We start from the raw sequence: 25,689 nt of genomic DNA on the forward strand, positions 1-25,689 counted from the left end.
ACGGGTTGCTGCAAACTTCCCTAGTTGAAGAGATCGTGTCACTGGAAGAGAAAGGTCCCCTCAAGACCACGGAGGTTGGTGGCAGGACCATTTCAGGGACATCAGCTGTTTCATTTGCCTCTTCAATAGGCTAATTTGACAGCTTAAGCTTGGTCCAAGTTCCCCAGGCTGCCAAATGTCACCGAGATATTTGGCTGTGAAGCTTGAACATGCAGGTTTAGTCCCATTTAGCCCCAAAGTTTTTACCTACAAACTTAACAGCTACTAAGTAGCCCTGACGTTTGTTAGAGGTCACTTAGTTTGTGGCTGTTCTGAGAACAGTACGTGCACCGTATTCTGGTGGTGTTAGTTCTGTCTCCTCGCACGTCACTGCTGGAGTCAAGAGTTCTTCAAAGCAGAAGTTCTTCAAATGTAGTGTGGTGAACAAATAACCAGATCTAGGCATTCTTAAGGTTGCATTGTCACTTACTTGTTGACCAACTACTAAAATAGATAGTAAAGTAGTCACTCGTTGACCAACTATAAAAATAGATAGTAATGTAGAGGAAAGCTCTTTCTTGGGTTCCTCCCAAAGTAGACAGCAATCGTGGACCTTTTAGAATTATCAAGGTAGATGTTCTCATTATTGTTAAAGGTACATCATAAACACATTTGCTAAGCAAATTACAAGTATTCTGCAAAAACTGTGGAGAATAATCCAGACATGCCTGGCTCCTTCCACCCTGAGTTTTCATTCTACTTCTGTTAATTCTTTCATTCCACTTTCTGGTACTGTTGTATTTACCAAACGGAAACATGTTCAACCATCCTGCCCACCACGTGGTAGCCACAGATAAGCAAAGTGAGAGATTATGCTCTGCCGTGCCTGCATATATTGTCCTCCATCAATGGCAGGTATGTAGTGCTGGCTGGAGGCATGTTGTAACAGCTCCAGACGTTATGCTGTTGGGAGGAACACAAAGCATGAATTATTTCCTGACTCAGTAAAGACATCAGGATTTATGTAGTCAGCTAATCTCTCTTCGGTCAGCAATTACATCCATATTTCATTTTGGAAATGTTTATTATGAACTCACTGCATTCGGTCAAATAACTTTTATGCAAGATTTCTAGTTTCTGTACCGTTATTTTGCAGCACCAACAAACATCTATGAGTTAAATCTCATTATCATAAGGCAAGTGAGGTGTTCCCTAATCTGCTCTACTATATTTTTCTAGAAGCATTGATTTAAAAACAAAACAAAACAAAACATTTTTGAAGATTTCTTTCTGAGGTATACATGCTGGAGGTTCTGCTGTGTGCAGTAATTTTTTTTTTTCTCTTGTCTTCATTATAATACTACTAATAGTGAAAAAGTGTTTCCAGTAAAAATGTTTCTGGTATAAAAGATGTTGTTAAAACATTACCAAAATGAATAGGTAAAATGGGAACTATTTAATCATTCAACTATTCAGTGATTGATGTGAATTAGAATTTAGAAAAAACACCTTATAGTAAAGCTGAAGGAATATCAACTGAAATGGCTGGATTTCATGGGACATCAAAATATACAGAACATGACAGTCACAGGACAAAAATCACAGGGAAGAGCAGAGAAGTGGGTTGTCTGAGGAAAGTGGTCACTGACACCAGTCTGCATGAACATTTGATGTGGTCACCAGGAACACTTCAAAGCAGATCAAGAACCACCCGCTCCAGCAATGAAGGTGATGCTAAGCAAAGAGGTATCCAAATATCCTCCTGATCAGCTCTCTGCAGTGAAATCTACCCTTTTTTTTTTTTTAATATACACAAACATTCAGAAGTATTTTGTCTTATAAAGCTCTAAGATAGAATGATCTGTTGTAATTGGCACAGGGAGGGCTGTAATGCAACTCATCAGTGTCATCTTTGAAAATAGATTGCAGCAGAGCAATGATCATGACATGACTTATCTTTCTGCAACTGAGGAGGTGTCCAAAGAAGGCTACTTCTGCGCAAATGAGAGACTGGGGTAGCATTTGGTATATTGCATTTTTCCATGTATTTGCTATGTATTTTCCAATGTATTTGCTAAACAAGGCATCACTGTCAAGCCCTTTTTCCATTGGATGGCAGAATGCATCTGCTTTATTTATTTGCTAAATGTTGTATAACCAATGAAGGGAGAATGTCACCTGCAATAAATAATTCAATCCTTTCAAGTTGTGCATAGAGGGAAATCAGAGTAAGAGTATTAACTTAGGTAGGGGTGGGATGGAAGTTGCCTGGGATGAATTTAGACCATTGCCTTTCATTACCACAAACTTCTTGTTTTTCTATATCCTCTAGTAGTTTTGTTCCAGCTTTCATGATCACTCATCTTCCCCAATTTATAACATTGACAACTTTCCCTTTTCACATATCTTCATCTCCTTTGGGAGCATGCTTGCGGCTGCATTAGCATTTTGTTTGGATCAGGAGAATGCTTTTTAAGCTGATTTCCCTCTCAACCTCACCCCTCACACTTTGTATTGCCAAATAATCCTGGAGCCCATGAAACAGATTTGTTTCAGATGAGGCAAAATTTAAAGACAATCTCCAACTACTTGGGCATGCTATCAACTGTACTTGACAGCAGTTAGTCTGAAATAAACCCTCTTGAAACATGCGTTGTGTGGACACCAGGTCCTCCGCACCAACTGACTTAACCTGCAAAAATCAGGGCAACGCTTGCCCTGATTTTTTTGAGGACAAGTGACAATGACAAGCAAACGTAATTGCTACTCTTGTAAAGGAAATAATAGGACTCAGTAATCTTGTATTTTACCTGCTCCTGGTAAATCATCCCTTCTACGTGAAAAGAGACTATAGTCACACCATGTCTCTAAGACATCCGGAAGTATATTTAGGGCAAAACCATGTGGTTTGTAGCCACAATCTTATTTTTTCGTTTTGGCTGCAATACATATTCATTGTATATCTTTCTTGTCTGAAACTGAACAGGGCAAACAAAAACCTATCAGAATTTTAAAGCCCTTTACGTATCATTTTTCTACCATTTCTACTTTAAGCTTTGTTGCACAAGATAACTTCGATGAAGACATTAAGAATATTGTTTTACGTACAAAACTTTTAAAGTCACAAGAAAAAATATCAAGAAATATAATCACAGGTAATTATTTAGATACAGTTAAACCTGCATAAAACAGGCTGGTTTGATACCTATCATCCCAAACCAGAATACTAGGAATGTCAAGGCCATCTAAATAGGCTTGCAGTGCTGAGATTGCATCATTCCATTTTACTGAGCAATCCCACTTTCAGTTTTAAGACTGAGCAGTTAGCTTAGAATTTATATCTTGCAGACATCCATCTTACAAGAATTTCTCTGGACTTGTAAGCGTGGTAATCAAGCATGTTGCAGTTACAAATTATTCAGCAACAGAGCATAGGAAGTAAATTGTACTTCCACAGGTTTCTATTAGAAAAGCCAGGCATACTTTTTATGGCAAAATCTATCCTTTTTTCCCCCTAGAGAAAATGGTTCATCAGTTTTCATGCTTCCAACAAATTTACTTTCTCCTACTTTACTTGCAGGTTGGAAGGCTTAAAACTCGACTGGGGGAATCTGTCTTGGCAAAAAAATCTAGAGAAATGGGACATGAGACTGACTGGTAAAAGATCTGTTTTCAAGGTCATAACCACATGCACTGGCAATAGTCCAATGGAGTTTAGTTTCACAAGGTAAATTAAAACATTTAATAAAATATTCTTAGCTATATTTTATATATATATATATAAGCGCTATAAAAATGATGAATGAAATAGGAATTCAGTGCAATCAGAATGAGCAAAAGAATTGCATGTGGCCACAAAACCAAATTAATCCTCTCATCTCCTTTGAGAAAGGTAATGGCAACTACGCGAGGAGAAGGCAGCAAAGCTAATAGAAATAAAGATGTGATCCAGGAAATTGCAATAACTAAGAAGAAAGTAAAATTCTTGTTTTCTGCATATTTCTCTCAGGGAGGCCAAGCAGTTGCTATCCTAAATTCCAGAGTAATTGCTGTATGAAGTTGCAGGCCTAGTAGCTAGTAATCAAGCATTGCAAAAGCTGCTGCAAGAGGTAGTATCTTTCTTTTGGCCACCTAACATAGCTGGAGGAACAGACAAGCTTTTCTGCAGAAAAAACATTCTACAGTACTTAAAAAAAATCTGTGTTACACAATTGGAAAATCTTCTATTGAGGAAGAAATATTCAAAAATAATCAAACTGTAAGCTTCAGGGTGTGCAAAAACTTTTGATTCAGAAAGGTTAAAATAGGAGTGGAAAACTGGAAACAGAAAATACAAAAGTAATGTGGCAGCATTCGGTTGCATCACATTAGTCTGCTGTTTTGTTTCAATATCCTTATCGCCTCCATCTTGGAAACCAATTGGCATGGTAGAGCAGAGAAAGCCAAGTTATACCGCAAAACCAGAATTGCAAGGCTGACTGGGAAGCCGGCCAGTGAAAGATGACAGCAGACGCTTGAAAAGGGGAGAGCCAAGGTGTGGCAGTAGTTACTGTCGTGGCGGGAACTCACCAGGGGATCAGCCTTTGCCTTCATATTGATGTTTTCATTAGTGATATCAGCAAAAAAATATGTAAGTTTTCCTATGTAATTTACCAATGGAACAGCAGTGGAAGAGAAGCATGTCACCCTGCGGCCTGGCCCATAATGATGTTTACTTATGTGCTCCTAGTGCACTTAGTTCGTTTTTTGTTTTTTAAACACAAAAATAATGGCTTACCATCCAGAATCACAGACTAAGGAGAAGAATTGGGTGTCAGGATGCCCATGACTCACCAGTAGGTTATATCTGTTAAAAAAAAAAAATAAATGAAAAGGAAATGCTGTCTTAAGTCCGGTGAACTGTGTCCAGTAGAGTTAAAGAAGTACCTAAGGCATCTGTAATGCACTGATGCAGGTGCTCATTATAGATCCCAGCGAGAAAGACACTTGGGCTCCATGGGATATTGATTAAAATTCGGTTTATTGGAGATAACCTAAGAAGGTAAAAGGAGACAGCACAGATAACCTTATGTCTATTGAGGTGCTGGGAACTCGGAGCTGTGCAGCATCAGCCAGATCTCTAGTCAGGGCATGGCATGCCGCACAAATCCCATCTGTGGGGACATTTGACAGCACTGAAGCCTTTAGAGTTTTTACGAGATGCCCTTAGAAGAAGACAACTCTATTCATCACCCCTACTCTCAAGCAAAAGGATGTTGTATGAAAACAGGCTGTTTCACTTCAAGTTCAGCTGAGACATGCCGGTGGGGTCCTCGCCAGGTGCCCAGTGGGAGCTGCCTGCAGGCTTCTCCGTCAGGGTGAGCTGGCTTGGGTTGTCCTGCAGCCACGCCGTACAGAATCACAGAATCGATTTGGTTGGAAGAGACCTCTGGGATCATCGAGTCCAACCTTTGCCCTAACACCCCCATGTCAACTACACCATGGCACTAAGTGCCACGTCCAGTCTTTTCTTCAACACCTCCAGGGATGGGGACTCCACCACCTCCCTGAGCAGCCCATTCCAATGCCTAATGACCAATGACAGCTCAGGCCTGCGCCTACTCGCATCGGCTCTTGTGTGGATCACTAACTCCTTCATGCACATGCATCTTCTGTTCAGGACCCTGACAATGCTGTTCAGGGTACCGGCTCACCTTCAGCTGAAATGTTGTGTACTGTCCTGTCAAGAGGTTAGCAAATTCAAAGAGACTGCAGAGGACTAGGGAAAATAAGCAGCTTAACTTTCAGGAAGGGATTAAATTAATTTGACTTGTCTAGGTTAAATTGAAGACAGACTACAACTGCCGTCTATAAATAATACATCCAGTAGATACCAATGAAGGAGAAGAGTATGTCTCAGCTGTCAATTAATACATTAAAGCTCCAAATCTATAGGTTTCTAAGAATCAGATTGAATGAGATTCTTGAACAGCAGTAATGGAGATGAGAAACCCAAGTACTTTGTTAGGATTAAGCATGATAAATCATGGAGAGAACAATGTAAGTGAACACCTGAGATGAGAATGAACTAGCAAAGGGCAGAGGAAGCCCCTTCCTATCCTGTGTTCCACAAGCTCAGCCTTCTAGGTGCTATACATACATTGCACAGATGTACACAACCAAGTTCTTGGTCACAGACAAGGAAAAAAATGCATTTATGATTAAATACACATGACACTCACTGGCAGAAAGTTTTGTCTAGGGGGCTTGAGATGAAGCCCTCTAAAAACTGGAGGGCAGAGCAGGGGCTTACAATTTAGCTGGTGAAAAGATAACATGGGAAATACCAAATAAAACTCTCCGTAAGGTAGTCTCCTGCAAGTCTTCACAATTGCTTACTTTGTTAAAAAGTCCTTAGCAATCCTAGGAGTGTGTACTGCACTTCATCTGTGCGATTACACAAGCATACCCCCTTTCTACAGGCAAAGATGACGGGGTTTAATGCCAGGGCATGACATCAGTCTTTAAAAACGTGTGGAGTAATACTTCCGTCTTGCAACAGTTAAAAAGACAGTGCAAGGAGTCCTGCAACCGAGCAACCACAAGAATTTTGAGCTACACCAGCAAAGGAAAAGAAAGACATAATGAAAGTATTGCGTCAATCGCTGGAACTTTCAAGCAAATGCAAAACACAGAAATTTAGGTCTCCTTAAGCTGCCTAGAGGGAGGTTCTCTGGGCAATTCATAGAGTCAAATCTCTCACTTATGGTGGGGTTTTTTATTATTTAAAACTAGTCAAGAAATTATTCCAGGTTCTTTGTAAGAACTTCACAGTAGGTCATTAAAATGTCAGCTTCTTCAGTAGAAGCAAAGGAACAAAGCGTTTCAGTTCAGTCACTGGGAAAATAAAGTCTTAGAATCAAGCACTTGGTACAACTTCAATGCTTTCTTTCTATACTTAGTAATGATTTCAGTTCATTATTTAGTACACGCCTTAAACTTTTCTGGCTTTCATTAATATTCCTTGTAGAGTTTCAGTTGTCCAAGTCTCCGCATAACCTGTTCTTGGTTACACTAGTGGAATTAGGGGTAACTTTGTTGTTCCTAACCAGGGAAGTGTTCACTATTTTAATAACTTAGTCATTTTAAGGCAACATATACTGCAACATGGCCAGTATGTCACAGAAAACAACGGTTGTAGCCTTCTGTCTGCACTTCTGTGATACTGAGCTTCACTGCAGAGAAGAAGCATCCATCCAGAAAAGAACCTTGTATATAAAATGGAAAGCAATGATGTTGATGCTAAGAAAACAGCTCAGTTTTGAGAGCACAGTGGTGAAGACATGTTTTATCATCTTAAGTACTTGAAAGTCACTCAAATCTCTTCAAAACATACTGAGAACAGTGATCCAAGATTATGAATACTAAATATTTCTATTGCAGTAGTATACCCATGAGTAACTAACTGTGAGCAGATCTTTTTCTGCCTGGGTACTCCATAGCTGCATACAGCCACTGACCTCAAACAGATTGCATTCAAACTAGACAAAAATGTCATGGTATTATAGTTCAATGAGGAAAGAGACTGAGAAATTGGCTTGTACAGCAGTGACAATTCTTGGGATGTCAACACATGTTCAGCTCTTACAAATCTTTCAAAGGTAATCAAATGTATCTAGATTTTATTTCCCTTAAAAGAAAAAAGAATTAAAATCATAAGGTAAGTGGACAACTGATGCTCACTAACCTGAAGACAAAGAAAAGAATCCAAATCTACAATAAACATTTTGGGTTTTTTAAAGTCCATTTGAAAATAATTTGCATGCTGGTACTACCAGCACATGGGTAAGTAGTGGCAGCAGAAGTGGCAATACCTGGGCTGTTCTGCCTGCCCCATGGCACACGAGAGTTGCACCTGCAGGTTTCAGACCAAATCCTTAAACAAAGAGGACTGTCAGAGTGCTAAAGCCTAAGAGAGTCGGGAGGAGGTAGAATGAGAAGGGTAAAGGCAAAGCAGAAAGATAATGCACGAGGTCACATCCTCTTTTTGACAAAATGCCCTCTTATAAAACCAGACCTTCTGAAGTATCTTAGTTTTTCTGCTGGAGTCTGTTATAAATCAGTGAGATGGTGTTTCTGCAATTCAAATGCTGTGAAACAAAAGTGAAAAGCAAATATTTTTACTCAGAGACAGCTGATAACCACATTCAAATACAGCTACAAATCTTCCTTTCTGACTCTCCTTTCTATAAAAAATTGACTAGTGCATGATGGACTTCCCAGGGTACAGCAAGTAAGTTATCTTTGAAGCTTGATACATTGCAGTCTATGGTGAGACTATACTCCAAAAAACACCATTAGAGTGTGGCCTTAAAAATGATTTGATTTTACATAGTCTGAGCCATTCACGTGATGAGAAACAGCAAGCCGCTGAAGGGAAATTTGATGGAAGAAAACAACAATTCTTTAGAAATAAGAGGCTTTTCTAGCTCCCTTTTCAGATTATGTTTGCTTTTTGAGACCTTGGTCCTGCAAAATTATTCTCTTATTTAACAGGAGATTCAGAAAGCTTCCTTTGGCACCTAAGCCAGAGTGACTGAGAGTTTCCCAATATTCCACAGAGGCAAAACTTACAAATTACTTCTGCTGTGCAGGAGGCCTACAGAAACCCCCTATGTTTGTATGTATATCACAAGAGACATAATCAAAGAGCTCTTTTTTAATCTGTGAACACAAAGGGAAATCCAAGAATTTGTGGAGAGTATGGAAAATGTTTTCTAATAAGAACAAGTCTGAACAATCATAGTGAATCACTGAAATTGATAAATTTAACTTATTATAACCTACAGATGGAAGAGATACATTAAGTATTTATCAAGTTTAATCATATGGGTTTTTTTGAAAAAGCAGCTCATTTTCTTCCCAAAGGGGTGAGGGAAGGGTTTCTAAGAATAAACAAACAAAAAAAACTTAGCCACAAGTACAAAATATTATCTGGAAAAAAACCACTAGCATAAAAATATCTACCAAAACAAGTAGGATAGCACTAGCCTAGAAATATCACTAGCAGCTGATAGAGCAACATTCTGTTTCGCTAATGAACTATAAAAAAGCAGGTCTGCACCTGAATTACTGCGCTTTGCACCTGGTATAACCATCTTTTTTTTTTTTTTTAAAGTGTTTTTCTACTTGCTTGGGCTGCTATGTTTGAATGTAGCATTGACCAAAAAAATTCCCAAGAAATCTAACAAAAGTGTTATGGACTAGGGAGGAAGAGGATAAAGCATTATTATGTGACTAGAAATACTTGAACAATATTATTTTAGATTAAAATAAAGCTTTCTTGTGAAATACCTATCCTATGTAGTAGACAAATATTCAAATTATTCAGTTGATAAAAAATGAAAACTAAAAAATAGCCTTTTGGCTGGTTAGTACCTCATCTGCTCTTTAGTTCATCATCTCAACCCAGCTACTGCCTTTCCATTATTTCCTTTTTAAGCCAGAAACAAGCAAACACCTTTACCATCACCCATTACTGTTTGAATAATCATGTGTTTTTAGGACCAGCACGGTACTGATACAGCTTCCAGACTTCTGTAACTCCCTGTTTCTTTTTTCAGATGCATGTAAATAACACAACTAAAACCATAACTGCTTTCTGTAACATTAAGGAAGACTTTTGCAAACAGCTGGTTTCTGTTAGTAATTGTTCAAAGTTTGTAGTCATAGCAGTGGTTTGTTGGAAAAAAAATCTGCAACATTGGAACTGTAACAATATTTATATTTACGCTGGGAGCCTAGGCAGAACAGAGGTTGCTCAGGGAAGGAACAACATCCAGGGCTCCTGTGTGAATAAAGCAATAGTTGAGTCTGAAAAGAGGGACTGAAAAAAGAAGCATCAGCAGCTGACAGAATGGGTCTTTGCTGCTTATTCCTTTGGGGTCAGTGGGAAACGAGGGCTGGCAGCTTTAATTCAATGTTAATCAAGTGTTTGCATTGGAACTTCTCATAATATTTCAGCCTCTCGAAGCGCTGGCTGTTCGTCACCCAGACGCATGCCGGTGCTTTGTTGGAGACCCGGGCAAAGCGTGCTGATGACTCCCTTCCAGCTGCAGACTGGGTTTTTCTTCCAGGGGAAGCCAAAGAGCTGGTTTGAAGCCCCATCTCATCCTGGTGTGGGGGTCAGGATACAGCTGTGGTGTCCACCTAGGTTCAACAGCAGTGAAGAACACACACATCCTGTAATACAGCTATAGCCATGGAGAGCTCTCAAAGGTTTTATTTATGCTTCTGCTCGTCCCCAGAAGACCTACCTGCCTGGACTTGGCATTTTTTCCACTCCTGAGGCAATGAAGGTGCTATGCCGTGCTATGAAGGCGTCCAAACTGCCCACACTCACGCTCCACAGCCTGATGAACGGCCACGTACTGCGACCTGTCTCTTACTCGGCACGCTCGCCTTCCAAGAACTTACAAGTGTTGATATAACTTCCAGGTCAGTGATTTTTACCTCAAACTTTCACTCTCCACTCATAACCGACATCATTTGACTAGGAAAGAGTATCTGCTGCTAAGAGCATCAGATAAAGAGTAACGGGAAAAGAACTTTAAGATCATCAAGTCAAACAATATGTAGTGCCTTTATTGAATTAAAAGATGGACCTTTCTTCAAAGTGCCTTTACATAACACATATGAAAACTTTAGCATCATCTGTATAAATATATCAAAAGGAACAAATATTTTTTAAAAAACCCAGTATTTTGGCTCAGTAAAATAACTTTCCTATCCCTAAAGGTAGGGATAACAAGTAGCAGTTTTTCATTCAATCTATTCCAGTCAGCAAAAATAATTCAGGAAGCCCGAGGTCACTGGAACTCTGTTGGCTGGCCTGCATACTGTGAACTGTCAAGGTGGAAGCACAAAGTCAGTATTATATCCCAGTCTTCCGAGTACAAATACCATACTTCCAGTGTCTAGTCTTCACATTTGATACAGGGATCTTCTTACAGAAGAGTTCTGTGACCAAACCGTACAGCTTCTGTCCTACTAAATTCTTCTATTGATGTGAACTGTAACAATTAGCCTTGCTCAGATGGATCACAGTAACTTCAGATGGATCTGAAGGCTCTTTTACCCTACAGAAGGCTGTCACTGAACTCACACCGTATTTAAAAGTAGACTCTGTGCAACAGTTAAGTGAATGTGGCACTTCATGACCAGAACTGATCCTCCCTTGATGCTTCCATCTTGACTAAAACACAGAACGAGAACAGAATATAAGCATGTGCATTGGTCTATACATACATGACATTCATCAATAAAACACTCCAGTACCATGACAGTTTGAAACAGTCTGATGTTTCAAATGCATTTTTTTCCCTCTTATCCTGAAATTAAGAGATTCTTATTCCATTCTGGTCAGACACACACTCAACTCACAAATCTCAGAAGGCACTGTCTCTCAGAAGCAGAGTTTCAAGTTTCCAGCATACACCGAGGTAACCAAAGCACTTTAGGTGGGAGAGGAACCTATTTCCACTGGTTTTGTCACTGATCAGGCAGAACATGAGGGTCACACCATCCCAACATTCACTGGGCAGTTCTTCTGTGGGATGGCACCTCACATTATCAGTTTCGTTTGGTTGAGGATGGAGGCATAAGAAGATAAATGCTTGAGCCATTAAAGAAGAAAAAGCCAACACTGCAGTGTCAAAATGAGTAGGTGAATTCTGAAGGATGCAGAACATGAGTTTTTTCAGATGAACAAGTGGAGATATCAAAGGACCACCTCAAAGGGAAAATTTCTGCTTAATGCTGTATTATAGCAACAGCCTTCAAGGACAGCTTGGAAAGTGACAGTGTTTGACACAATAGTAAGTTGCTTGTTCCAAGATAAAGGAACTGCATGGGAAAAGATAGGCTGGAGTTTGAATGGGAGGACAGCAAAAGGTACTGCAAGAGAGAAGCTGATAGGACACGCATAGGAATTCAGAGTTGCAAGCAGCAGTTAAAGGCAGTAACAGTCAAATCCTGAAGCTTCCACATACAACTAGATCTCATAACTTAAAAATGTAACATGACATTAAGCAGATTTGATTATTTTTTTTTTAAAATCAATCAAATAAATTCCCTCCCCCGAAAAAAGAACCGATCATTACAAACTACATCACTGGCCACACACAAGTCAAACATAACTTCAGAGTTAACAATTGTGGCATACATAATAATTTTTTTTAAAAGGAAAGAGAAAGGATTCAACATGCACAATAAGTTTTCACAACTTCCTTTCCCAAACAGCTCAGCCTCAATTCATTGAGCCCCAGGCAAATTCAGTAGAGTCACCTCAGATTCCTTACATCACCCCGGCAGAGGGAAAGGAGAAAAGCAAGCAGCTGCAGGGGTAACACAGGGCATCTCTCTCTCACACTTTAAGGAGTACTGGGCAACAATGCTATTTTAGCTCTATTTTCTAAACATATCTGGAGCCAAAAAGCATGGTCCCACCACCCCTTTTCTTCTCCCATTACAGTCTTAACCCTGCAGGAAGCAGATAAACTCACTAATCTGGGAGAAAACTATCTCAAGGAAAAGAACAATTTCTGCCAGGTTAGTCTGTTCAGCCACCTTCAGTTTTCAGAGCTGACAAATGCTAAAGCCAGCACCCTGGCTGGGAACAGGAGGGAGGATCTGCTCCCCTGCAGGAACTCCAGCGACCCACGAGAAGTGGGGGCCCTGAAGCCCCTTGATCTGGTCCAAAGGTAAGGCAGATGAAGTCAACCATCCTATACTCCCCATGAGAGAGTCTGTGTCATTAGCTAATTGTTCCACTTGAGTCAAATAAGAACAAATACATTGAGCCACTTAACTGGGAAAAAAACCCAAACCAACCAACCTCTGGAGATTGATTTTTTGACTCAGTACAGCCTTACAGTGGCATTTTTACGATGTCTGCATGGTACAAGTGACTACAAATGGTACAGTTCTTTAAAATGTAAAAAAGATCAGGGAAAAGTATTTATGCTTTGTCAGGTTCAATAGCACTTTTGGGGGGCTGAGACTGTATCTTACCTTTTCTTTTGGATGATAACACACTGATGCAGTAGCACAGAAAGATCTATCTTTCAGCAAACTGAACAAGGCAAATAACAAACTTGTAACAAAGAAAAGTTTTGTGTCGTTTCATTAAAAAAATTGAAACAAAAACATTTGCTGGCACCAACCATGCCCACTACATAATATCACAATTATAATTAATATAGTTCCCTTCATATTCAACCTTAAATTGCAAAAAAAAGTTTTCTAGTTTTTTTTGATAGCTTTTTCCCCTTCCATTTTTAATACCAAAAGAATTCCACCAAATCACAGTGCAGTTCTTGGAAAAGGCCTCGTGTACTTCCTATGTGGTTTCCATGTCATCACTGTGCTACTGACGACATTTCAAGGCATTCTGTTCATCTCGCCAGAAGAAAAAAAAGATTCACATCTGTAGATGAAGTTGTAGTACCTTCAATCCAGAAAATTTGGGTAAGATTGTCTGCACAAAACAGACACATGTGCCCTTCAGTCAATCCATCAACTATGTGAACTGAATTAGTCATTAAGAGTAATTTTTCTTCTGTTATTTAGGGAGAATTAAAGTCTTTTGGTAACAAATGCAACCCTGACGAAGGTCTATTTTTTCTGGATGGCATGTGGTAGCGCACTTTCTTCCAGAATCTGGTACTTGCTGAATGAGACCTTTCCGAGAAGTCCCCTTTCCATCGGATAGCCCCGTGCTTTTGCTTGACATATTTGATGGATTCTGGCATAGTTGCATAATCCTGTATTTTTCCAAGTTCAATGAGAATTACTTTAATGCCATCTTGGATAAGAGCATTATACATGGCTAGCTGCTTTTCAGACACATCTTCTAGAATACTGTAACAGGAGGGTTCTGGTACTAAAATAATTATCACTCTTCTACTTTGACGGATTTTTTCATCAGCAATGCTGATCACAGCTGTAGAGAAAAAGGTTGTGCAAAATTAAGCCTGTATGTTTCAATTTTTTGTTACCAACATGTTGCAGTTGGTTCATTCATTGTTTGATATTTGAGCCAATACACTTTACCTCACGAACAGGGACAGGGTAAGAGCATGCAAGCCGTTACGTTGGGTTAACCAACAAGCAGAGATTTAGCCAATGCAACACAATCTGACTCCATCAGGCTGCATATCTATATTCTTGTTTTGCAGAAACAGAGAAGGGCTACCAACTTTCCACTACTTACCTCGCAAACGCCATTTTATTACCATAGCAGGTGCAATTGCAAAAAGAAAAGTTCCAAAACCATAAGCCTAGACAAAACTATGACGTTTTTCCTTAAACAGCTTGTTCTGATAGGCTTAACTGCTTTTTGTTACATGTGAATGGAAGAGAAAGCAAAGAATCCTCCATTCAATGGCATTCCAGACAATTAATTCTAAAACAGTAAAATATAGTAAATACCACACAAAACCTATATGCGTTAACCCTGAGAACAGACTATTGCATTTTTTCAAGCTGGAAAAACAAAGCAGCACTTTAGATTCTACTTCTCAGGGAACATTTCCTTCTCAAACCACTACCAAAAGCTTTCAGATGTAAAAAAGTGATCCACGAACCACTTCATGTAGGTTTGTTCACAATCAATTATTTTTTTTTTTTAAACAAAACCTTCTATTTAAGGCTTACTCTGCAAATTTATTGAGTCTTAGTATTATCTTTAAATTAAAGTCAGAAGACCAGGAAGGATTCAAAAGACTTTCATCATTTCAACTCACATAAGCAGTCAGTGGGACAGACTTCGCAATCTTCAGTGTCAGATGCTAGAAATTTAAATTCGTTGTGCATATGCACACAGAGGAAACCTCCACAAGGATTTTAAAGTTTAGCGAGGAAGGCAATGCTCTGTAAGAACTTTCACTACGCACAAGTAGTCTTTGATACAGCTGATTGTTCCTCGTAACTTAGTGTTTGTATTCTTTTTTTCCAACTGCACCGCCTGAGCATCCGTTATACCCTTTATTGTATCCCACTGGTTTCACAGAAATTCTCAGACCAAACAGAAACAAAACAGTAGAGGCGTCATCCTGTCAAATGGCATCTCAAAGCAATCAGTTCTTTTCATACCACTCACGAAACCTACTTTTCCATGTTTCCTGCCATTAGTCATCATTCACAACCACAATTTCAACTCCTCTTCCCCTCAGCATCCTTCCATCTCTAGATGTCTAGGCTAGCCAGACACTGAAAAAACCTGGAAGAGCTAAATAATGACAAGGGAAAGGCTCAAATAAACAGACTTCATGTGAGCACCCAGTGCTGTATTTCTCATTCTCCATCAGACAGAATAAGAAATTCATGGCTTATTCGATAGTGGGAGATAATCAGAATCACATCTGATTGACTGCCTGTTTCTGAGTTGTGTTTGCAGCTGCCAATGAGAAAACTCGGGTACAATTTGTCTTCCTATAGCTTACCTTCTCCTGGCAAATCATCCCTTCCAAATACAAAGAGGTTATATCCACACTGTCTTTCTAAGACCTCTGGCAGTATCTTCAGCGCAAAAATATCGGATGAATACAAGCAGTTCTCTCTGTTCTTTGGATACAGAACATAAGCATCATAGATCTTCCCATCTGAAACTAAAGAGCAAGCAATAGGAGTAACATAAAAATGGATTCTAAAGAGACAAAAGCAAGTAAGCAAGCAAGCAAACAAAAAACCCTCCACACTGTTTTTTCCTCACTTGAATCATTGTTTTAGGTCCTAATCCTGCAATTATAAACAAAAAAACCTCTACACTGTTTTTTCCTCATTGTTTTAGGTCCTAATCCTGCAATTATCTAACCACGTATAATTATACTAAGCCGGAAATATTTGTAGAATCAGGCCTTCTAGAATTCAGTATGCTGGATCTGAATAGGCAAGAGAGACCTGCAAAATTAAGTAGGTTTGAATAATCTTTTTTGAACTCTAAGTAAAAGCATTTTATCACTGAATTATCTGGAAAATAGCAGTTCCAGCAGTACAACTGAATACTTAAAATTCCAGCTGCCATAAAACTCAGAGGTCATTTTTGTAACCTGGAGTTTCAAAACACAGCAACCACTTAGACATGAAAATCAAGTATTTGGTAAATTTCAAGGTCTGAATTGTATTAGATATTTTGGAACAAACTTTTCAGAAAGACCAAATTTAACAGACTTCAAAGAAATTTAACAGAACCTCAATACCCCTAGAAGATATTGTCTGTTTCTCTAGCCATGTAGCCCCTTCTCACATGTTTGCGAATGACCCATACTTCAGCATACTGTCATAAACAGCACCCCTACCAACATTTTTCTGAATGCCAGGAATTTACAGAAAGTAAAGTAATCAGAAATGTCTTCAAATAGAAAACACAAGAAAGTGAAATTTGTCCTGCTTCATCTATAGAAAATAAAAACCACCCAACAATTCCACTGTATTACTACTTTCTGTAAGAACAGTAATTAAATCTGAACAACTGCTGTCAGGACAGCATTCAAACCACTGAAGTGGGTCTCAGGGAAAGGAATGACACTACTGGCTTCCTGGAAAGCTGCTGATTTTTCCCCTGTAGATGCTTTTGTTATCTGAACTAATTCTAAACATCCTAAAAACATGTTATCCTTTCAAAAATCCCAAGGAAGACCCATCACATTCCATGAGGTTAACCTTTGCCAGGGAAGGTGGACGTGCATTACAACACACAGCATTGTTACACAAACGTACCTTTTTTACCCAGGAAAGGATGGCAGGAGTCCCGATACCAAAGCACAATATCAATTTTGAAGATCTTGTAGATAAAGAGAGTAAAAAATACTAAAAATACAAAAGAAACTCCTCCTCCAATTAAGTAACCCTGAATGTTCCTAGCTGCAGTAGAGTAAGAACAGAGAAAACAAACAAAACACTGTTATACATTAGAACCAGAGAAAGACAAGAGACGTTCAAAATTGTTTCGTCATGAAAATAGTTGTTTTTTTTTAAAAAAAAAAAGGAATGAATAGGACTGCAAGTTTTTCATCTATGCTTTCTGCAAATGCTGTTATTTCACAAGCCTACTTTTATCTTTCAGAGAAAAGATACCTTAACAATGTGACAAATGAGGCTACTTTTCAGCTGAAACACCAAAAGATTGACATATACATTAGTGCAACAGTGAGTGAGAATTCTTGTACAAAATTTTATCAGTCAGAAAGCAAGAAAGTCAGAGGTGGGGACGTGATTTCTTGACCATGTTATTCTCCCCAGAACAACCAGCTTTCTGTTGTCCCTGGTCTCTTCGAAGACCGGTCACTGAACCTACTAATTTGTTGTCCTTAATAAATTTGTTGTCCTTAAAACAAACACACACCCTCCACAAACCGCATTTTTTAGTTCATGCACATTAAAGGATTACTGAGGTTAAATCGTACCCTGACATTCTTTATGAAGAATGTACAGTCATATAACAAGCTAGACCTCAGTTCCACTCAGTCACTTATTAGTTTACAATGTGGCCAGTTAAAAGTAAGTTTGAGAATAACATTTGTCAAAGGATTGGTTCACAGCTGACAAAGGCAGCTCAACACAAGCTTAATAGACCAGAGGCTCTTCTGCAGCTAAATTTTTTTAAAATGGGCACTTACAATACCTGGTTATTTGCTCCTCTGTGTATCTGTTTTTAAATAAAAAGAATTAATTTCTTCAGCCTTGCATCTGAGTTTTTAAAGCTCACTTTACCTTTAAGTACATCTACTAAAAAGAAAATTTCACACTAGCCAGCAATAGGTCAAACTTATCCTTGTTTCTGAGCACAAGACTGGGGTGTCCAACAAGTGGCAAGATGCTCCCAATCAACGTGCATGAGCCTATCTAGAAGGTGGTAACACAGCCCATGTATCAGTGCTATTTTCTTTAATTTTGCTAAGAATACAACAACAAATTCACAAAGAAAGGCATTGAGCTGCATTGCCCACTTTGCACAACGGTACATCACGCAGTTTTAGGTCTAAGCAGGATGTTGTCAAACTGAGAGGTAAGCATCAATGATCACCATTTTATCAAGATGAGATCTCTTACCTGGGCATTCTAATTTGATGTAGGCTGTAAATTGTTGAGAACCATATATGAAGTGACAGAAAAATTTATGAGCATAATCCTTTACTTTCACTTTTGAAATGTTAAATTTTGTTCCAGATACAGCAAGTCCATGAGGCATCCCCTCTCTGTCATTAAGAAAAACAGTAAAATGGAAAAATCTGTAGAGAAACTGAAATATCAGTGCTTAATATGGGATAAATTGATCTGTCCACAAATACAAGAACATTAATTTTTTACCTTTATAAACCTAAGAAGCCAGTGAAGCACAGTAAATATCACCTCTGTAACAAACAGCTTCATGACCAGAGATAACAGCATTTTCCATACACATTGGGTTGTTGGGGTTTTGTTTTTGTTTGTTTGTTTGTTTTTTCTGGGTGGGACAGAGTGCACCATGAGCAGTTTTGCAGATGACACAAAACTCAAAGAGATGGCTGATACACCAGAGGGTCATGCTGCCATCCAGAGGAACCTTGACAGGCTGGAGAAATGGGCTGATAGGAACTTCATGAAGTTCAAAGCAAATTGCAAATCCTGCACCTAAGGAGAAATAACCAGTGCTCTGGCATCCTGGACTGCATTAAGAGCACTAGCAGGTTGAGGGAGATGATCTTTCCCCTCTACTCAGCACTGGTGAGGTCACACCTGGAGTAATGGGACCAGTTCTGGGCTCTGCAGTACAAGAGACTTACGGATTTACTGGAGCCAGTCCAGTGCAGGGCTGTGAAATAAGGCAGTGGAGCATCTGTAATACAAGAGAGCAGGGACTGTTCAGCCTGGATAAGAGAAGGCTCGGGGGCAGGAGGTGGATCTGATCAATGTGTGTAAATACTGGACAGGAGGGAGAGGAGAAGAGGGAGCCAGGCTCCTTTCAGTAGTGCCCACTGACAGGACAAGAGGCAACGAGCACAAATTGAAACATTTTCCCATCTGACATTCCATCTGAACACTTTTTTTACTGTCAGGGTGGTCAAACACTGGAACAGGTTGCCCAGAGAAGTTGTGAAGTCTCCACCTGTGGAGACATCCAAAATCCAAGTGGACACAGTCCTGAGCAACCTGCTCTACCTGACGCCGCTTGAGCAGGGGAGTTGGACTAGACAATCTCAAGAAGTCCCTTCCAACCTAAATGACTCTGTGAATGAAAGACTATTTAAACCAGTAATAACTAGTAAAAAAAGTGTCACGAGAAAAATCATCTTCCAAGATTCTTTATACTGATGATGAAGCATAGACCTTCTAAGCATACTAACAGACGTCCTGAGTCCACATCGCCCACAGTCAATGGCGCCAACCAATTTGGGAAATAATGATGAATAAAATTCATAAAAGCTGGGTGATCCTGGTGTCAAATGACAACACAGTGATACTGCCTTTATGTCTGATGTCTATTGCCACAAAAAGCTTGGAGATATAATATGTTATCCGGCAATGAGCACAAATTGAAACATTTTCCCATCTGACATTCCATCTGAACACTTTTTTTACTGTCAGGGTGGTCAAACACTGGAACAGGTTGCCCAGAGAAGTTGTGAAGTCTCCACCTGTGGAGACATCCAAAATCCAAGTGGACACAGTCCTGAGCAACCTGCTCTACCTGATGCCGCTTGAGCAGGGTAGTTGGACTAGACAATCTCAAGAAGTCCCTTCCAACCTAAATGACTCTGTGAATGAAAGACTATTTAAACCAGTAATAACTAGTAAAAAAAGTGTCACGAGAAAAATCATCTTCCAAGATTCTTTATACTGATGATGAAGCATAGACCTTCTAAGCATACTAACAGACGTCCTGAGTCCACATCGCCCACAGTCAATGGCGCCAACCAATTTGGGAAATAATGATGAATAAAATTCATAAAAGCTGGGTGATCCTGGTGTCAAATGACAACACAGTGATACTGCCTTTATGTCTGATGTCTATTGCCACAAAAAGCTTGGAGATATAATATGTTATCCTGCTAAATACCATCCTGCTCTAAGGTAGATTTACAGCTATAAGGTGGAAGGGGCTGCAGTAGGAACGTACCTACAAACTGGTGTCCTACTCGATATACCACAGTGACGTCACCTTATGTACTCAAGGAGGAAAACTCATTTTGCAGAACCAGTTTCTCTTACATAAATAATTACCAGCAACTTCTGTCATGGGATGCCAATACAAACCTCATCATTTTGCAACATGTTCAGATTTGTTCAAGTCAGTTTCAACTTTCCTCCCAGCAGAGGAAAGAGCTACCTCCTAGGTGTAAGCCTCAAGTCCATCATGTTGGCCACGCCTACAGTGTGGTTTGCTACTAGAAAATGCTCCACAAATTTAATTGCTGAGAAATTGCTACTATTTTTTTAAGTAAAACATTATTATTGCAATTAGATTCATTTCTCTGATACTGAATAACTTGCTTTGAACTATTAATCCTAATTAGAACTTGCACAGGATGTATTTTGCACTTTTCCATCTCTGGCATGGAAAAATCATCAGGCAGGGTAGTGATTAGAAATGGAGATCACTTCCAAGCAAACCAAAAATCTTAACAGAGTATTGCTTTGAGTTAGTATATTTAAATGCTTTTCAGGAAGATGTGTTTAGTAGCAGCACCAAGTTGGTTTCAGAAGAAGCTGCAGTTATTATAACTTTACACAGAGCTGCACATGTGTCTTAACTGGTGAAGCTGAGAAACTTCATGCCCTAAAGAATAACAGACTGAGCTGTGCCTTAGAGACCATAAGCTGGAGCCCTAATATTTATAGGCAAACAATCAAGTTTACAGATCTAAAATGGAAGTAATAATTCCCCCTAAATGAACTTGGGGACTGAGGGACAAAGTAGAACTAAGATTTCTTCTGGAGGCCACATAGAGATGAATGAGAGAGATCATTCTAAAAATCAGCCTGCAACCTAACTCTCCAGCCACATTTTCCACTGATGATGGCACTTGGTAGAGACTGCAATGCTTCTGCATGAGTGTGAACTGATCAGCTAAGATTTTTTTTTTTTTATTTCTTCTTTGCACTACGTTTTAAGTGTTATATTTAACAGCAGTGATTGATACAATGAGAAGGCAAACAGTACAACCACACTCTGCTACAGCATAGACCAGTCACTGAGTAACAAAGGTCCTGCTCTCTCGAAAGAACTGCTGGTTTTATCAGCTTAATTTGTGTGTAATTTTCTTGAACATAAAGAAACTCCCAAATGTCCTGCAACAAGAGCTTCTGCTTTGTGTTCTTGAGGATTAGCAGCTGTGCCTGTACTTAGAAAAGGATCAACTTCATAAATAAAAATAAGTTGGGTGATTTTTTGTTTTGGAACAATCTATCCTTCCCATATTAATGACAGAGGGCAGGCTTTAATCTATTAGCAAAAACGATTGCATAAGAACAAATGCATAAATAAGCCTTACAAAATCATATGTTTCACAACAGCATTATAAAAACCTACATATTATTGCTTCATTACATTTGTATCAGATACATCAGTATTTATAATAAATTATTTTTTTTTTTAAAACCAAGCAATAACAATACAATGTACTTGATGCAGACTTCTAATCAGTCTTTCAATAACTACTGACATTTGACTAGTAGTCAACTTTATGGTGAACTCACTCCAAATTACTGCAGATTACTTCACCTACAAATGCACTTACAATTCAATGTATAAGGATACTTACTCATAAAACTGTTCCCTGTAGGTGCTATCAAAGCTATCAACATCCTCATCATTAACTTGCCAGAATGGAATCAAGCCATTTATGCCACTTGATATATTACATTCCATAACTACATGAGAGCCTACAAAAAACATTTAAATATGGCAATTGAAGGTCTTGTAACAGAAGCAGGATCAAGTGATTGGGGAACAGCTGGGAAAAGGGGGGATATCAAAAAAGCCACTTACCTTATGAAAAGCAGAGTCCTTAAAACTCATCCCTTTGTAATCCACACTTGGGTGTCTCCGATCTGGATATAAATTCCACCCTAAATGCAGGTGTCTAAATGTTCACATCTACATGTAAGCTAGATGTCTAAGCCACTAACAGACTTCAGCTCTGCTGAAGTCCACTCACATTAGACACCTGGACCTTATCTACTGAATGGCTCTCCAGACTCCACTGAAAGATCTTCAGGGCTCAAATCAGTTACGTGTACACAGTATGTGACATCTGAGATGCTCTCCAGCATCCAAGGCATCTGTATGGAACTGGCAGATAGGATCTCAGATCTTCAAGAAACCTGCACTGCTAGAGTAGCCAGACCACCCAAAACAGCACTAGACATCTATGTGTAGGCAACTGAATTGAGCCCCTGTTGATAATAGCATGAATTAAGGACCCTAGCTCATATGCAGATATGCATGTGTAGACAACTACACCCTGGAGCTGAATCCCATTCTTAGTGACCACACATATCTTTACTCCAGGTCAGAGTCTTTTGGCCAACACTGTCCACTGGGATGGTTTCTGAATACTCTCACACTCTGCTCCCAGAGCAAGCTCACCTGTGACTCAGCTCCTTTGCCACCAAGAGTCCAGACCTTACAGAATGCCTCAGTATTAAGAAAGTAAGCCAAGTTGCAGAATATGTTTATTGCCAATGTACCTCAGAGAGCTCCATTTACAGGAAGGTAAGCAGCTTTCTTGGAGTCCTTTCCTTCTGTATTTTACCCATGGAAGTTATGATTTGATAGGAGAAGGTGGGCTCTCAGTTCACCTATGTAAAGATCTCAGTGTTTCGTTTCCTAGAACCACATCAGATCTAGGTGCCTCCACCAAGGGATAGTCTCTATCAAAAGTATGGAATAAGCCTTTAGCTCACATGCAAAACAGTTACTTGAACAAGAGTTCACATAGAAATCACAGATGCTCCCCAATCTCTTCCCTCATTGTCCTTCCACCACAACAATGAATTTTTCTCAAGATGTGGTTTAGTGCACTGCAAAGCTCTCTGAAAGGAAGAAAACCCCAAGTGTGCCATGCCCTCCATTTCCATACATTCATGAATGTACTGTTAAGTTTCTACACAACCTTCTCCTGCCATATCTCATTCAAAAAGCATACAGGTGTTTCGAGGTTCATACAGGTGTTTCCAGGTTCTGCCTCACAGCCAGGCATTTAATAGAAGCAAAGATTTATTTTTTTTTCCAGCATCCCGTTAAAGGTACCAGACAGGGAATATAACTTTTGAATGGCAGTGCCTTTTTTAATAAATAAATAAATTAAAAAAAACACCCAAAAAAAAGAACTTCACCAACTTCCTTTAAAGGTTCCCCTGTAGTAGGGAATCGTTTGTAACTGTTCAGTAGCCACAATAAACCCACTTTGTGGGTGGAGGCTTTGTGTCTCCTTTTAGTCTCACGTGTGACTGCTCTCCTAATGTCTGTAGGGCAATCAAGGTTTGTTCATCTTAGCTGGTCTAAGATATCCAATAATACATCAGCAACTTTTAATTAATGCAATGTCCAAGCCATAATGATATGGATCAAATGCTATTCTAAAATAAGGAGTCTAAACTAGCTGTCCCATAACACATCTTAATGCAGGCTGAGAGTCACAGGCAGCTCCTGGACTAACAATTGGTCAATTCTCCATTTTCTCAGCAAGTCCTATCAAGGATTAAGAAAATCCTAAAGGATGTCTTCAGTAAATTAAAGAGCCTTTTAAGGGCCTATGCAGATCAGACTCCTTCTGAGTAGACGCTGCATTGGTAAGAATTTTTCTGAATTAAATGGGAAGTCATAACTAATCACCAGTCAGAACTGGGGATGAGATTTACATGATATTTTAACGGGTGGGAGATGCAGTGCAGGGAAGCTCCACCATAATATTACTTCACTTCTTCCACAGTTACAATTACAAAGGAAAAGGAAAGTTTTCACACATAAAGATTTGGGTTGTGCGAGGTAAAAAAATGACTGTGGAAATTCTCCCTATTTCAATCTAAGACCTGGTCAACAAGTTTCCTTATTAGCAGAAGAGAACAAATAAAGTTTTTCAGGCATGTAATCGTAATGAAGCCAGAGAAGATGTAATTACCATAAAAGAAGAGGCTGCTGAGCCATTTAAGAGTATTTCCAACAGAATTAAACAACCATCTGAAGACTGCAAGACTGTAAATCTAGAAAATAATACTGTTTGTATCAGATCCTGAACATTCCCACTATTTAAAACAAAGTCTTGTGGACTTTGGAGGAACATAATTTCTATTAAAGCTCATTCATTATTCTGGTCAAAATCTACTGATCCTCACCTGGCAACTTCAGAATGAGATCTCTTTCACAAGCTGTTGAGGTCAAAAAGAAAGAAAGAAAAAAAAAAAAAAAAACAAAAAAAACCCAGAAGCCCCAAAACAACTGCAACAAAAACCAACCAAAACAGATAAACAAAACCCACCAGTATTTCAGTGCTGTTCACTGTGGTTTAATACCATACACTCAAAGTTAGAATTTGGGCCAGAAAAAAGTTTCACATGAAGTGAAAAGAAGCATGAAGGCTCAACACGTGAAAAGAACACCTGATATACACAGTATTTACAAGCTCAATGTCAGAAAAAGCAGCAGCCAAAGTAGCTGTGTTATGTGGGACTACCACCAGTGTGACCTATATAAGGATAATCCACAATGCTCTGGCCTCAGCTCCCATAGGGTGTCAGAGCCCCAACACAACCTTTCCTCAGAGCTTCTCTAACAATCTAATTGGTAATAATCCTTCCTCAAAAGATTACAAAACAGCTTAGATCCTGTACTAGGAAATTCCAGTAAACAGCCAATTGCACTTCTCCAAAATCAGTTAATGCCCTTTTAAATCAAGTACTTTGTTTGAAACAGTTCCCCTTGGCGCAAAACCAGAAAAAAATATTGCAGTTCAAGCAGCTCCAAAACTCATTCTTCTGGACTACATCAGTAGAACACAACTCTGTCCAATATATGGTGCAATCTAAACATGTATAGGTCTGCTTAGGAAAAGACTGGCATACCATATAATTGGCCCATTGAATCACAGAATAATTGAGCTTGGCAGGGACTTTGGGAGGTCTCTAGTTCAACTTTCTGCTCAAAGCAGGGCCAGCTCTGAGGTCAGACCAGGCTGCTCAGAGCTTTATCTGGGCAGGTTCCGAAACCTCCAAGGACGGAGACTGCACAACTTCTCTGGGCAGCCTGCTGCACTGCCTGGCTGTCCTCATGGGGAAGAGGTCATTCTTTATATCCAGAATCTCTTATTTAAGAAATTTCTAAGATAAACGATACCTGAGATATCCATCAACTAGCAACTCACTGTTTCAAAAAAGACCAGTATCTGAAAACTTTTACTACCCTACAACAAGGAATAAAACCCAGGTTGTGGAGAGAGGAGACACGAAACGTACAGGAGGAGGAAAAACTACTGAACTGGTCAACTGGTAACTATCCTAACATGTTACACATATGTAACCATATTCCCACAGATACTGAAGATATGTCAAGAAATAGACACGGAGAAGTGGTACAAAGGACAGATGGCAATAATAAAAAAAAAACACGCATCCCACCCGACACTGCTGGTCAAGAGACTCCAATCTTAGGTACACAGTTATTTTCCCCCCCCCCCCCCAACTCCACTCCCT

At 39.3% G+C, this 25,689-nt stretch overlaps 1 protein-coding gene across 1 annotated transcript in view; it reads right to left on the reverse strand.

The window, feature by feature from the left end:
- Window positions 1-13,583: 13,583 nt before the first annotated feature.
- Window positions 13,584-25,689, reverse strand: part of LOC104168439 (interleukin-1 receptor type 1-like) — a 22,926-nt gene continuing 10,820 nt past the window's right edge. The window contains exons 8-12 of the mRNA XM_009709026.1: window positions 21,762-21,882; window positions 18,070-18,215; window positions 16,738-16,881; window positions 15,462-15,626; window positions 13,584-13,960 (exon numbers count right to left, since the gene is read on the reverse strand). Of these exons, the coding sequence (XP_009707328.1) occupies window positions 13,584-13,960; window positions 15,462-15,626; window positions 16,738-16,881; window positions 18,070-18,215; window positions 21,762-21,882 (953 nt within the window). The remainder of the gene's footprint in view (window positions 13,961-15,461; window positions 15,627-16,737; window positions 16,882-18,069; window positions 18,216-21,761; window positions 21,883-25,689) is intronic.

The sequence above is a fragment of the Cariama cristata genome, unplaced genomic scaffold (genome assembly GCF_000690535.1).
Source record: "Cariama cristata isolate BGI_N322 unplaced genomic scaffold, ASM69053v1 scaffold17691, whole genome shotgun sequence".
NCBI lineage: Eukaryota > Metazoa > Chordata > Aves > Cariamiformes > Cariamidae > Cariama > Cariama cristata.